General features: G+C 39.9%; 1 protein-coding gene across 1 annotated transcript; it reads left to right on the top strand.

Moving 5' to 3' along the window:
- The first annotated feature begins 770 nt into the window (after positions 1-770).
- LOC140925727 (uncharacterized protein KIAA1958-like) lies at positions 771-1,793 on the top strand. The gene has a single exon (XM_073375619.1). It carries the CDS (start codon positions 771-773, stop codon positions 1,791-1,793), a length of 1,023 nt encoding a protein of 340 aa, XP_073231720.1.
- The last annotated feature ends 14,049 nt before the right edge of the window (positions 1,794-15,842 follow it).

Below are 15,842 nucleotides of genomic sequence, written 5' to 3'. Positions count from 1 at the left end.
TTTCAGAACTGAAAGAGTCCCAGATCAAAAGTTGGTGGAGCAGCTACCATCGTAAATAGAAACATGAAAAACATGATTGAGGAAGCACTTCAACTGAGAAGTGAACAGCAAGGTAGTATTACTTTATTCTTATCACACATGTGAGCAGATTTACTGCAGACCTTTTTTCAGGGCCAAGGATGGTGGATTGTCAACTATACCCCGTCATGATCTCACACTGTACTTAAACATGCCATGGACCAGACAATAGTTTTATAGGATGATATTGAGGAAAAGTGTTAAGGCCCTGTTTACATGTTTGTGTATGAAAGACCAGTCTTCTTTTTATTACAAATATTTCTACAGTACTCTGGAGACGAAGTAAAATTTTGACTTTTAACATATTGAGCTGTACACCCCCAATTTTATTGTTGAATCCTCTGGGCTCTCTATGATTTTACCTGGAGCAGAGCCTTAGTGGGTAGCAAAACTCTACCTTTTCAGGTTAGAAGTAACATAAATACATGTAGTGAAATATATTTTCTTATATACATACTGAGATTTACACACAGTTTTCTTCATCATCAGAAAACCCACTTCAAAATTCTGATGGCCAATCACAGCAGCGAAATAGCTTTCTCACATGTGTGTAAAGCGTTTCGTCCAATCAGGAGAGACTAGTCAACACATACCACAGATTTCATTCAACAAGTTCAAGTTCTTTGCGTGCAAACCTCCATAGCGAGAAAACTTTGTGTACCAAAAGTACAAAAATACTTGTACTTTTAACAATGGCTCAAGGATCCATGAGATTCGAACATTTAGAAAAGTCAATTGACGACTATATTATCGAGCAGCAAAACAAAAATAAAAGAGCTAAGACAACGAGAGATGTGAAGCTACTCATTGAATTTCTGAGAGAAAAACACGAGCAAAGAAATCCTGAAGACACTGAAGCCAAGGACTTGAACGAATATCTCTGCAAGTTTATCCTTTGTGTGAAACGAAAAGATGGCAACGACTTTGAACCTTCAAGTCTTAGAGGTCTGTTTTCAAGTTTCAATCGACATTTGAAAGAATGTAAATATCCTGTCAGCATCATCAAAGACGTTGCTTTTGAATGCGCAAGAGAATGTCTTGAAGCTAAAAACAAGCAACTTAATAAGGAGGGCAAAGGCAACAGACCTAATGCGGCAGAAGCACTAAGCGATGATGAGATCAATATTCTCTCCGAAAAAAGCCTCCTGGGAATTTCAAACGGAGAAGCATTGATAAACACAGTTTGGCTCTTCAATTCACTGCATTTTGGTCTACGAGGATGTGGAGAGCATCTGCAAATGTGCTGGGGAGACATTCAGATCATGAAAGATGCAGATGGAACTGAATATTTACATTTTTCTGAAAGACAAACTAAAACCACAAGTGGAGCTGATCCACATAATGTCCAACCGATCAAACCTAAAGCTTTCGGGACTCCAGATTTACCGCGCAAATTAGATCCTGTTGTTCTTTTCGAGATCTATTCTGAAAAGAGACCAGAGTCCATGAACAAACCAGATGCACCCTTTTATCTTGGTGTTAATAGTACTACAAAAAACTCTGATAAAAGTTGGTTTAAAGCCAGTGCAATGGGAGTTAACAAACTCAACAGTCTAATGAACACAATGGCTGAGGACACTGGCCTTGACAACTCTCACCTTACGAACTACAGCGCTCAAAAACGGACGAATCAAACACTGAATGATAAGGATATTCCTTCTAGTCATATAATGCAGTTATCAGGACACAAAAATGTGCAGAGTATTAACAACTAGTCATGTTTCACAAGAACAACAGAAGAGTATGTCAAGAATATTCGAGTGGCTTGACTTCAGTGGTTCAAACTGAAACACACTCTCTTGTCAAAACAACAAAAAAAGAAAGTCCAACGCCGACAGCAGCAGGGCTATTCAAGGGTACTGTGTTTTAAAGAGGAAATTTCACTATCAATATCAGCTTGTCCTCGTCTCCAACAGAAGAACAAAAACAACAAACTTATACACGTATAAAAAGCAGCGCTCCAAGCTGCGACCATTTTGGTAGCCATGGCGAGTGAAAAAAAAAAATTGGCGACTGAATTATTGGCGAAAGTCGCCATTTGGCGACCAAAGGATATAAGCTCAAAAGAATAAAGTTGACTTCACGTTTTATCGCTTTTTAACTGAATCATCGTTAAATTAAAGAAATATTACCAAGCTTTTCTTCTGTGTAAATTCAATGATGAATCTGTTCCTCTTGCATGGCAAGACATGTGTACAGTTCTGGCATAAGGATCTGCGTATCGCAGCTTCGAATTCATTGAGCGGCCATTTTGAAAACTCAGGTGGGAGAAACTGGGAAGAGCCCAAACTACTTCCGGCGGGGGTTGACTTACACCCAGGCCACCCCGACAGAAACAGTTAAATTTTTGACACAAAAGATGGCAAGTCGTATGCTCTTGTAAGTTGCGTTTATTGCGTTTTTTTTTTAAATAAAAGCTGTTTTTATTATATTCATCAATAAAAATACTTTTGTTGGAGTAAATGTGTTTCATGAAGAAATATTAAATTTCCCGTGAGAAAAGTTAAGTCAGGCACTTTTCACGCTGATCTGGCTACACGTAGCCTGCGAGAGAATTCAGTTTTATCGGCTCTAGTTTCACAAGCGTTGTGATTTGTGAAGCTAGTGCCGAAAAAACCGGATGCTCTCGCAGGTTAGGCAACACGTGGAGTTGATGGTGCTGTGCACAATTACTAAAAATAGATAGACCCCTTGGTGAATGACAAAGTTTACATGCAGTCAGCTCAAAGGCTTTGTATGAGCGGGACTTGTTTTGGATATAAAAAACCAGCGAAAAATCGACGAAATCAGTGGTAAACGTGATTTTCTTGCAAAAATATCAATAAAAGCCGCATCAAAGTTTTCGGCAACACCACTTTCCCCCGAGACTTACCCATACCACATTCTCATGCAGATAAGACAAAGAGGAGTTCTTTGTCTGAATCACAGCTGGAGGTCAAATGTCTGTGTAGTCTTTTATGCGCAGCGCTGCTGTCAATAAACTGATGTGAAATCCCCATTCGCGCGTAGCTGGCTGTCATTTGCTTATTTCTATTGCTCTTGCTGAGGAAATAGTAATGAAGAATGACAGACTTTGAGAGAATATTTGAAAAAGTACGCGATCTATTCGCAAGCGGCGATCCGTCAGCAACCGAAAAAGTCATCAAGTTAAAGGGAGAACACGAGGAAATTCTCCATAAGAAAAGCATCTCGGAACTAACCTTCAACAACTATGAAGAAGATTCACTTGGAACAGCATTGATTCCGGATGATGAAAATCTTCCACGTGGTCTACGGGCTCTTCAAGTTTCCGGGGACGGGAATTGTTTGTATAATTCTGCGTCAGTTTTAATGAAGGGAGATGAGTCGCTAAATGGAACTTTACGATTTCTGACTGCTTGTGAACTATTTTTAAACGCTGAATTCTATGCTAATCACGAAAAGCTCTCTGAAGCAAATGCGGAGTGTTCCTACTCAGAGAAAACACTGTTTATTTTAATGCTGACGTCGGCAGGCGAGAAAGAGTGGCAGTCGACCAGACGTGCAGTTGAAGCCGTAAAAGCAGAAGCTATGAGTGCCTCAAAAGACAAGGTTTGGAGCAGTCTTGTACATTTGATGGCATTAAGTACAGTGTTAAAACGACCAATTTTTTCTGTTTACCCAAACACAAACCCCGCTTTGAGACCACTGATCCATGGATTGGTACATCCTCGCATAAGCAGTGCCGCTGACGTTTTGCCGATCTACATTTTGTGGTCAAGAGACGGCAATCTTGACAATCGCTCTGGTGCTGTATATCAGCCAAACCATTTTGTACCACTGGTGTGTAATGTTTGTATGCCCAAGGATAACACGGCCTCTGCTACTGCACCCACGGCTCCTGTTTCTGCACCCACGGCTCCTGTTAAAGCACCTAGTGGCGGGAAAAAAGCTCCAGCGATCGCAATCACCAGTTTTTTTTCCCCAAAGTCTAAAGGCAGCGCCACTATACTGAAACCAGGCACCAAAAGGCCCAGGGCTTCATCTGAGATCAGTGATGAAAACGAGGTAAAAGTTAAAAAACATCCCCGTACTTCCACTACACATAGTGATACTGTTACGGGAAAGTACAACGCCAATTGGAAGAAAGAATTTACCTGGGTAAACTTTGATCCACAAAAAAACGCGATGTATTGCACATTTTGTCAAGAGGCTGGCGCCGAAATAGCAGGCAAAACAGACTTTGTCACCAGCTGTACATCATTTAAGAAAGAAACCCTATCCATTCATGGAAGGAGCCATCGTCACACGCGCGCACGAGACCATGTACTTGGTAAGCAGAAACCAGCATCGGAAGGACCATTAAGTGCAGTTTTCCAAAAAATGCGAAGTCAGAACGACAAAGATGCGCAAAAAGAGATGACGATCAAAATAAATACAGCGTATTTTGTTGCAAAGGAGGAGCTTCCTTTCACGAAATATAAAGGGTTAGTGCAGCTACAGAAAAAGAACGGGTTGGAAGTTGGTGTTACATACGCAAACGATACAAAATGTGCCGAAATGACTGGAGTCATTGGAAAACTTCTTGCTGACGACGTTTCCAAAAAGTTGAAGGAGGCCCACTTTATCTCTGTTCTCATTGATGGTGCTTCAGATGTGTCCGGTATTGAGAACGAGACCATACATTGCAAGATGGTACAGAATGGGCGAGCAGTTACTCGACTAATTGGACACAAAGCTGTTGAAAATGCAAATGCAACAGGTAAAAATTAGTCTGTATCGATCTTTACTTCAATCCAGGAAGGGGGGCGGGTGGGTGGGTGGGTGGGGGGGGTAGTAGTACTCTCAGTTGCGTCATGATACAGAGTTAATTGCCGGCCGTGTGGATTGCTTAGTGGCCCGGCTGCGACTTAACCTATTTCACCTGTATGGGCTAGCTAGCAGGTTGTTTGTGTACAGCTGACCCCTTACCTCAGCTGCCTTGCCTTGACATTTTGTTCTCGACTATTTAAAAGACATAAAATAGCATGACAAGAGATTCGTTTGGGAGAAACCGAAGATTAACATTTGTCAAGGAAAATCGAAGGAGACTCTGCTGCAACTTTTAATTTCTCGCAAACTATCTCGTGTGTTTGAATCGTGCTACTTTAAAAACTCAGAGCTGCCATTTTTTTTGTTTACAAATTATATGCAAACTACAGTAAAACAGCTGACGTAGGAACAAAAAACAAGTTTCAAATGGTATTTGGCCAAGCTTATAGATTAAGTAATTGCTGCCTTTATTTGAATTAGGTCTTGTCCAGGCAGTTGAATCAGCATTCGGTGATTTAGAGGTACAAAACTGGAAGGAAAAGTTGACTGGATTTGGGGCTGATGGCGCCTCTGTAAACGTGGGCCATAAAGGAGTTGTTTCCGCATTACTTAAAAAGGATGTTCCCCATTTGCTTGAAATCCACTGTTTTCCTCACCGCCTGGAGCTTGCTCTTCTTAGCATGCAACGGGATTGCCATCTGGTGACTCAAGTTTACGACGTCCTTCATTTGGTGTGGAAAACATACCACTACAGCCCAAAAAGCAAGCGTGATTTGAAGACCCTTGGAAGCCAGCTTGGAATTGACGTGTTGCAGCCAACTCGAGTGAAAGGTGGTTACCACATGTCAGCAGAGCCCTTGACGTGTTCATTAAACCAGTAAAGGATGGAGATTTGGCAAAAGATGAATCGCAGTATGCAGCTGTTCTACAGCACATGGAGCACTTAGCCTCAACGTCTCCTAAAGCAGAAATCAAAGGCAGAGCATTGAATGTTGCTTGCGCTATGAAAAAGGTTTCCTTCCTTGTTTTTTGCCATTTTCTTGCTGATATGTTTCAGATTCTTGGTAAACTAAGCCTGCATTTCCAACGAAATGACTTAATACTTCCAAGCGCTCTTGCTATTCTAAAGGAAACAGTTGAAAACATTAAGAGCCTGCCTAAACGACCAATTCCTGGTGGAAGAATGGAAACCCTTCTAGCAAGTTTCGCAAAAACGCAATGTGAGCCACCAATGTTTCAGGGAATTCAACTTACCAAATCAGGATCGGCCAATGTTCGGAACATTGCTTCCAAAGTTCATCACAGTGGCAGTGACGAGGTTCCCAAAAGCATTGAGCAAGCAGTACAGCTTTGCCTGAAAGGACTTGAAGACAGGTTTGGGCCATTGCTTCAGCACAAGTCTGAGAAAACTGCTACAGTTAATGGGGTTATCTCAGACTTGACTGTCTTCAACCATGATGCTTGGCCTACAGATATGGAAGCCCTTCTTGATTTCGGCAGAGAAAAAGTCGAACGTTTAATCAATTGGTTCAAAGTTCCACTTGTCTTCTCTGGATGTAACACAGGTGCAATTCAACCTCAGTGGCTGTCCCTGAAGATTCTTGTCCATTCTGAGTTCATGGATAAAGGATACAATGATCTTTGGGCCACACTTATGACAAAGGAGCCGTAGAGGAATGAACTGAAGGATGTGTTGTGCCTTGTTGAAATTCTCCTTGTGCTTCCCCTTTCGGCGGCTCAATGTGAGAGAGCAATCTTGGCACAGAACGGAATCAAGAATTGCCATCGAGCCTCCCTCGCCCCCAAGACAACTGAATCTTTGATCAGGATTTCAGCTGAGGGTCCTCCTGTCGTTGACTACGATCCAGCTCCAGCTGTTGCTGCATGGTTTTCTTCGGCCATAAAACCTCGAAGACCATTCTATACGCCATGAACAGAACTCTTTGAGCGCCACCTACAAATAACGTTACATCACTGTACAAAACTTTAAATCCCCAATCTGTTTACTTGTTTATAATATTATCATTCAAGACAAAGTACCAACGTAAACCAGCAATCTAATTTGTTGAAACATCAGCGCCATTGATCGATGTTTTGGTAAATGCAGTTAGTCACCGAATCGCGATAAATGTATATTTTACATTCTCCTCTGAATACGTTGTCGTGATAAATTCAAGTGTTAGTACTGCTTTTTCGTGATTAGAAAACCATATATAGATATTTATTAGGATAACTAAGAATAACTTGATACTGATATACGTCAACAATGAGTGGAAGTTATTCAGGCAAGTTTCATTTAGCACGTACAAACAGTATTTTTGTCATCAACTTTGAAGTAAGAAACGTTTATTTAGGCCAGAAGTATTGTTATTGTTATTGTTGATTCAAGTTTTAATTAACATATGTGAGTGGTTTCAATGCCAATGATTTAGCTAAAGAAAGATGTTTCTTAGCAAGTAGACGGTACGAACAAATGTATATTCACGTAATCGTATCTGATCAGATTTGTTTCAATGATATCACTGCAAATACATGTTCCGGGTTTCAACATCCGACTTTGTAGTCAATTGTTCTGGTTACCTCTCATAAATGTCTTTGCCTGTTTTTGCCATCTTGTACTGCGTTTACAACCCGCAGGCAAGTAACAATGGAGTGTTAAAAACACGATTTATTTCCGTACACAACGTTCAGCAGTAGCTCCTTCATGTAAGTAGCATGAAGTGTCTTGCGTTAATGAAACGACAATTTTTGGCGACCGAAATTTTCCACTGGCGACCATTTTAAAAATGAAGGTCGCCAAAAGGCGACTTATTGAAAAAATGAGCTTGGAGCGCTGAAAAGGAAATTAGTCTCTTCAGAGGACGATGACAGTCCTCCTTTGACACAAAAAGAGTCAGCTTCGTTGAAAAGCTAAGTGCTTATTTTTGTCGAGCTTTTCGTCCTCTTTATTCAGTATATTTCTTGAATGAATACTTACGAAAAACTAATTCGTTGTTATGAAATTGTCATGCAGTAAGCTTAGTTATTTCAACTCAGTACTTTATTTTACTATTTCAAGCCTTGGTTTAACTTCTCAGAAAGCTTCCAAAACTACATGAGTACTTGTAAAAGCAACAGGAAAAATTACTGTATTACCCCATACATTAATTATGCATTCTATCTCACTGACTATGTATCCCTGCTATTGTCTTCCAAGACAATAGCGAATTCCCCAGAGTAAAGCATATATACATCAGTAATGAATACTTACTGCGTTAATAAAAGAGGATTTTAATTTTTTTTTTACTTCTCTCTCGCTCTTATTCCCCCTCTCTTTCCCTGGCCACTCTCTTCAGTGCTCCCGCAGTTTCCTATTTCCTTTTCTCCTTGGTTGTCAGCGACAATTGAACCAACGCTCCTCTTTAGTTCTGGCATTCCTGTCTCTCTACCATACCACTAGACCACAAGTTGTTGAGATTTACTGGATAAAAGATAGATATCTTTTTGCACGTTCAAGTTCAAATATACATAATAATACAACTGAAACATGGAGTCATGTATATTATTCAGACTTTTGCTTGTCACATATCCACGAAAACATGTATCAATGCAAGCAATAAAAAGCACACACACACTTCAGAAACCCTCTTTTCCTGTATTTCAATCAGCAGACAACGGCTATGGCTCACCAAATGAACTTTTTGAAGCAATCAAAAATTCTGGCAGATCCCAACCGGCGCATAGAGTGGTGTAAGCAAAACAACCTACTCGTATCGTCATTGAAATGCCCTAGAGCTGGGTGCCACAATGCACTCAGCTGGACTAGACGAGCTTCATCGCGAGACGGGTACGAGTGGCGACGCTCCAAGAAAGGTTGCAATAGGGCAGCATCCATGCACCAGAAGTCACGGTTTTCTGGTAGCAGGCTATCCATTGAAAAAATATTAGCCCTAACTTACGCTTGGGGGAACAAATTTACCACTACTCAAGCAGTGCACGAAACCTCACTGGACGACGAAACAATGTCAACAGAAATGGTGATAAATTGGTATAACTATTGCTGTGAGGTTTGTGCCGACAGAATCATGAATCATCATGCGGGGCCAATAGGCAGACCTGGAACAACTGTTGAGATTGACTAGTCTAAGTTTGGCAAGATGAAGTATCACCGAGGTTCCAAAATCAAAGAGAAGTGGGTTTTGAGTGGCCTTTGCCATGAAACCAAGGCCTGCTTCCTTGTCCCAGTAGAAAAAACACAGAAAAAACTCGGACAAACACAGCTAAAAAGGTAGGACTTATATTTCATTTTGTTTAGCATGTTAAATTCGGAGGTTAGTTTAGGGAATTTAATGCTCTGCGCTACGAAATATTTTCTTTTGTTTTTTCAAAATGAACTTAATTATATAGTAAGGTTTAGGAACAGAAAAAAAAGTTTAAAATTTGTTTGGAAAAATCTTTTTTACAAAAGGCACCAAATTTAGGGCTATAAAGACTTTATGATAATAGCTGAAATCCCAAAGGCTTAGTATTGTTCTTTCTTTTGTTTTCTTCTAACAATAGATGTATGCATAATTAATTAATGGGGTTATACAAAAATCTTGCCAAGCGATTTAATAAATCATCTTGAAGTTCAAGAACATCTCGGTTAGTATATAATAAACAAACTTCATAATGGAAAGTGTTTTTGTACGATATTTAAGCACTCATTTGTTTTCACAAAACAAACGTGCGAGGCTTTGCGAGCGAGTGAATTTTGTGAAAACAAACGAATACTTAAATATCGTACATCAGCACTTTCCATGAAGAAATCTATATGTCCTATCCTTTTCAAGGGAGTTTGAATACCAGGACCATCAGAACCGTACCATGGTGCCTCATTACAGTCCGATTCTGCACCAACTCTTCCTGTATCAGGGCCAGTTAATTCTGCTAGCCAACCACAACCTGTGCCTTCTGTTGGAGTGCCACCTATTGTACTACCATGTGACTCAGGTACGAAAGGATCAGATTCATCATATTTTTCTTGGGTCATGGAATGGACTTTCAGTGCATCCCAGTTAGACATTCACGGTAGGACAGACAATAATGCTTGTGTTTTTATTGCTTTTCTCATGGGAAACCTGAGCTTTGAATGGAATTTAACATGGCCCACTGGTGACCTTCTTCATGAGTCTTGGAAAGGAGCTCTACATGAAGCAATGATCAAAGGAAACCAAAATCAAATACACGATGACCAGTTTGCCAATGAGGCAACAAATGTCACTGTAGTTAAAGCAGATTCTTTGGCAGGAGACGAGTGTAGTTACAATCACTTCAGCAGAAAATTGATATATTTCGTGCCCCAATCAATCAGTTGAGCAACTGGTTGTGGCCCAAAACAAGTGAAAGTCATGTATGTGATGAACGAGCATTCACGCTAGCTATAAATGGGAATCAGTCTACCTTGATTGATGGATCACACAGACATGGCAACAAAGGAGCCATTATTGCATGCTGTCAAAGGGGACATGTTAAATCCTTCACTATTTGGTTTGATGAGATGATAAATGCGACCTGGGGAGTTTCGCTCACTATTGCATCCATTTCACCAGTTTATTATTGACTTTGATCTGTACATAAGAAACACAAATTTGATAACTGGAATGTGTGTACAGTAGTTAGCTTTCCAACCCTTTAAGACCTAGTATTGAATTACCAATTCTCCAAACTGACTTCTATACATTTCTTTGGTATTAGTGAGGATCATATTAGGGTTTTCACTTAAGGTTGAATAGAAATTCAAGTCATCAAAGGTAATTCTAACTGTCATGTCAGAGAATGTTTGAAATCACTTTGCATGTAGAAATTTATTAGAATTTGTTCTTACACCAATTTCTTGATTCTTTTCGGTTTACCCTACTCCTGTCCACAGCCTCTCTCTTTTTTTCTTGTGAATGAAGATCAAATAAAAAAAGACTCGCCTTTAGAATTCAGGAACCTTTGGTATGTGTGTACGATTATTTGTTACAACAATGCGAAAAACAAAGTCTAAGTGCATTTTGAAGGAAAGCCAATGCAACCTATTAGGTGCATGTAATCATCCAAAAGAATCACCGTAGGTTGTTTCCCACATCATTCCCAAAGATCACTGTGGCTGATGATTCATCACAGAAATGACAGAAGCCGGTCAATCACGTATGAATTGTATCCAAATGAAGATCGCAAAATTCTATTTTTTGCGATAGGGCAATCGGTGGCGCTGACCTTTAAACCAGCCCAATTTACAAGATCATAAAACTGTGCTTATGTTTGTTCCATCTGGGAGAGCAGATATCAACTTCAAAGTGGCAAAAGTTCTCGCACACTTAACACTGAGTGTCTGAAATGGAAAAAAGCAAATGTAGGTGACAAAGGACAATTGTGGCAAATGAAAGAATCGATTTTTTTCCGATTTCAACAGAAGCACCGATCAAAAGGTGAGATAAAATCAGGCGAACACGAGCAAGCCAGATGGGCATTTTGTGAATCTCACGCAGTTTCATTACACGCCAGCAAACATAAAATTTCCCTCGGTAATTTGAACTCTTACCTGTAGTTTCTTGGAGATTAAAGACCTGGTAAGAGCTGCTAGAGTGTGTAAAGAATGGTGGAAAGTGATCTCAAGAGGAGTAAATCTTAAGGAAGCGAAGCCTTATGAATTGGATCTCTCTAGATCGGAAGATGTGTACCAATTTGTGCTGTTAAAGATGTTTGCTTTATTGACGCACCTAAACATTTCCTTGACCACTGATATGCCATGGACTGCCTACTAGACGTGGGAGAAGATTGAAGTGGACCTCTTTGATCTGAGTGGTACAGGGTTTATGGCCACTGTCGACTACTTTTTTTTTAAGTTAACAGAATGACAGACAAGACAGCAAAAGAAGTTGTAACGAAATTGAAAGCCCACCTAGCGAGACATGGGATTCCACACCAGCTGGTATTAGACAATGGGCAACCCTTCTCTTCTGCCAAGTTACAATAGTTTGCAAACAGTTATGCTTTCAAACATGTGAAAGTTCTCCAACATATTCCCAGCCAAATGGGAAAGCCGAGAATGCAGTGAAGATGGCAAAAAACCTCGTAGCGAAAGCAGTAAAGTCAGAACAGGACCCTTAGCTTGCACTCCTGTATTGGAGGAACACACTTCAACACCCTGAACTCATCACCTGTTGAGCAGTGTTTTGGTAGTAGAACAAAGGCCCAGCTTCTGACCTCTAACCAGTTGCTTAAGCCTAGGCTCCTAGAGGAAGTTGGTCAGAAGTTGAAGGTTTAGAAAGCAAAGTAAAGCCTGTGCAACAAGGGAGCTAAGGAGTCATAGAAACTTCGCCCAGGAGACATAGTGTGGTCGCAACCAGAACATCCCAGACTGGCAAGAAGAAGGACTGGACGCAAGCTAGAGTGGGAGGCAAGGTAGACATAAGGTCCTACCAAGTACAAATTGAAGATGGACAAGTCTACAGGAGAAACAGGACACTTTTGAGACAAACATAACGTCATGCCCAACAGTGACCCTGGGACAAAACTACTTCCAAGACAAGTACTCCGTCCTACAAAAGAAAATGCTATTCACAAATAGACCACCCAGTTGAGACCGTGCAGAGAAAGCAGGCATCCCCTCCACCGCTGATAACAACACGATGTGGGAGAGTCGTCTGACTACCAACACGTTACCAGTGAATTGCTATCCATCAAGAAAGGACACGTCAAACTTTTAAAGAAATCTTTTGTTCAAGATAGGGACAGTGACAACCAGTTTTCCTTACGCATTTTTTCTTTTTTGTGGGGGAGATGTAACGATACTCCTTTATTTTACTTTATTTTGATTCTGGTCTGCGAGCTTACATCATCGTTTTAAACAGTTTAAACAAGGTTAGTTCAAATTCTTTATCTGCTCTTCTTACAAACGTTATAGGAACAGTTGAAAAGTTTAATATCCTAATAAAACCAGTGGCATGATAAAGGAGGCAAAGAAGAATGATTCCAATGCACAGCACCATGTCAAAGTGGCAGCTATTATACGGAGGGACATAATGGAATAACAAATTCCTTTAACAACCCCACCCTAGAAGACGAAAAGTGATTCTATTTCTCAATCCCTCAAAACTTTCATTTGCATGTTTACCAAAGGCATCATCATCCAGCTTATGGGGTTCAAGAACATTTTAAAGTGTTACAGTCATTTTGATACAAGGTCGTCTTGATACAAGTCAATTCCATCACCAAAATCGATTCGATACACAGAAAGTCGATTCAATTCAACCAACTTAAGGTATCTAACAAGTGCCAAGTTCATCTTTTTTAAACATCAGCGACCCAACAACTGTTTCTATACTTCACAAACGAAGTGAACTCCTTTTTGAACATACACAATATCGCCTCCCAGGATTAGTAATAAAGATGAGCAATCTCTGTGCAGTGGTTACTTAATGTTCGTTTGAAAATTATAACATCTAACATCAACGCTGATATATTATAATAAAGCAACCATATGAAACAGTGTAATGCTTTGTTAGTGTTGCTTAGATGCAAACAAACCTAACAAATAATTATCATTAGTTGAGGGACATTAACATAACCCGTTAAGTGAATGAATGAAACAACAAATCACAGTTAATGTGATCAAATAATTTGTGTATATATACTGAGAAAATAACAGAGTATGCATTGATCACTGATCACCTTACGAGATTCATCTGTCATTCCGAAACTTATCACGAGCACACTATTTAAATGGATTCTGACGACAACTGAAACCACTGTGGAGAGCCTGTCCTAGAAAGATAGCAAGGCATTCAATGTGATGGATGTCTCAAATGGAATCATATAACCTGTAACACCGGTAAGTGGTAAATACACTTGATTTAATTACATCATGTTTGCTACTATAAAAAGTATCATGTCACAAAGTGACACCACAGGAAAAGATTGTTTGTAAAAACATTGAGATGGTCCACAACTAACACTTTAATTTTCTCATAGGAATCTCTCCTTAAGAATGCCTCGATGCTGACCACTCAGGTGCCGACATAGTTTTGTTGTGTCCGTTATGCCCAATATTGGAGAGCACGGGATTGACCAAGTCCCACATTTTACAACCAGAAGAATTCAATCTTCCAGTTTATGACCAAACAGCCAGCGACGAGTCTTTCATGGTAAGAAATGTATTCCACTGTTTATATCACAAATTAACAGGTTATTAATATAAGTTAATTTCGAGGTTTTACGGCAAATGTTAATTTATACCAAGTTTTCCCTCACCTGTCTTTTACTTTTTAAAACTTGTATGACAAAATTGCTGGTTTAACGTTACTTTTGTCCATAAGAATCGTTTTGGACTGTTTTATCAGCTCATTTTCTATTCTAAAAAGGCCCTAAAACTCTCCAGTATTTCCCTTCTTTAACAATATGCATGTTTAACACCAGCATAATTAGGTGCCACTAAGGTATTTGATTTTGCCCTTTGTTTTCTTAATTCAGGAATGGGATTCTGCCAACCACGAGACCAGCCAAATTCCTCTTACTGTCCACTGTGCTAGTGCCGAATCTCTGCTCTATGATCTGTCTACACACCAGCAGCAAGTCGATGACTGGGTGACCTATGAAATAAGCGATGAGGGCACCAAAAGGGGGCAGCGGGAGCTCATCTACAACAGAGGCTATAACTTCAGCATCCAGCTAGGTCATGTTGTTGACTGGCAGTGTTCAGTCAGGTCTAAAGTGAACCCATGTAAAGTAAAAGTAAAACAAGGCAGCAAGAGAAAAGGTACTTTCGCATGTAAAATCCAAGGCTAAAGGAGCCTCCTTAGCAGACCAGCACCAGCAATTGTCAATAAGGTGGATTTTATTTCACTCCATAGTATTTGATAAATCATAAAATATATGCGGCAGTCCTTTATCTTTTTCGGGGGTGCCTCTTTATTTCAAGGAGGAGTGTGTATTTCCCATTAAATTGCATTAAATGGATTAAAAAAGAGCTGTTCAATAATAGTAAAGCTTTTGTAATCCCTTAGAATTTGCTAAAACCAGTTTCCATAAAACTAAAAGAAAGATATGGGAAACAACAAAAACAGGTTCACGTCACTAACCCAGCCAGACTGGTTTTTCCATTTAAGCTTGTTTACTGATTTTGCCATGACCCATCTGAAATAACTTCCCTCCATACGTAACCTGTATGACTGAAGGCAGTCTTTGAATGCTGTGAAAATTCGTCCTGTCCTCAGTTTTATGAATACGCAAGGTTAGGTGAGTAAAGCTTTGGCGATTTTTTTCCGCTCCTGTTGTTGTCTTTGTGCTGTTCAATAAGTGGGATGACTGAAATGTGCTTTTCGTTTTTTGGGGGATAATCACATGCATAATTTTCTCCTGGTAGCACTGTTGAACTATTAAAAATTTGACTGCTACTATTCCTGGCTACTGGCAACTGAGGCCTCCTTTGCTCAAAAGACGATTAAGTTAACCATATGTTAGTCGGTAATGGTTGGTTAAATATGCTAACGGTGGGTTAACTAACTGTTGGTTAGATTCCCGTTGCTCGAAGGTCTGTTGAGCTGACACTTATCCCTGGTTAGCAAACCAATGGTTAAATAAAATGTCCCAGACTTTAACCATCTCTCAACAGGTTTGACAAGTTTTCCAGCAAAAGACGGCAGAGACGGGGAAAGTTCTTTACTATCTTCTGATGGCTCTTGTGTCACTTTCAACAGCAAAATGGCTGTCGAAAATTCTTTGTTTGAGCTTGAAGCTGTTGAAGTTCCTCCTGTCAATAAAAACGCCTGCAGGAAATGAAAACCAAATTTTTCAGTACAAGAAACTGCGCTGATAACTCAGAAGTTCGAAGAAAATCAAGCAATACTAAAATCAAAGTTTACCAACACAACTACTAACAAATTAAAGCAAAGTGTATGGGAAGAGATGACACACAGCTGTAAACACAGTATGAACTACAAGTGTAGCTGAGGTTAAAGAGAAGTAAACGAACCTGCAGAGAACTGCAA

Source organism: Porites lutea, chromosome 2 (genome assembly GCF_958299795.1).
Source record: "Porites lutea chromosome 2, jaPorLute2.1, whole genome shotgun sequence".
NCBI classification, from domain to species: Eukaryota; Metazoa; Cnidaria; class Anthozoa; order Scleractinia; family Poritidae; genus Porites; species Porites lutea.
Note: the sequence above shows the minus strand (reverse complement) of the source record. Positions and strands in the feature narration are given on the sequence as shown.

What these genes read in the sequence shown, in the direction of transcription:
- LOC140925727 (XM_073375619.1), top strand. Translation starts at nt 771, where the DNA reads ATGGCTCAAGGATCCATGAGATTCGAACATTTAGAAAAGTCAATTGAC.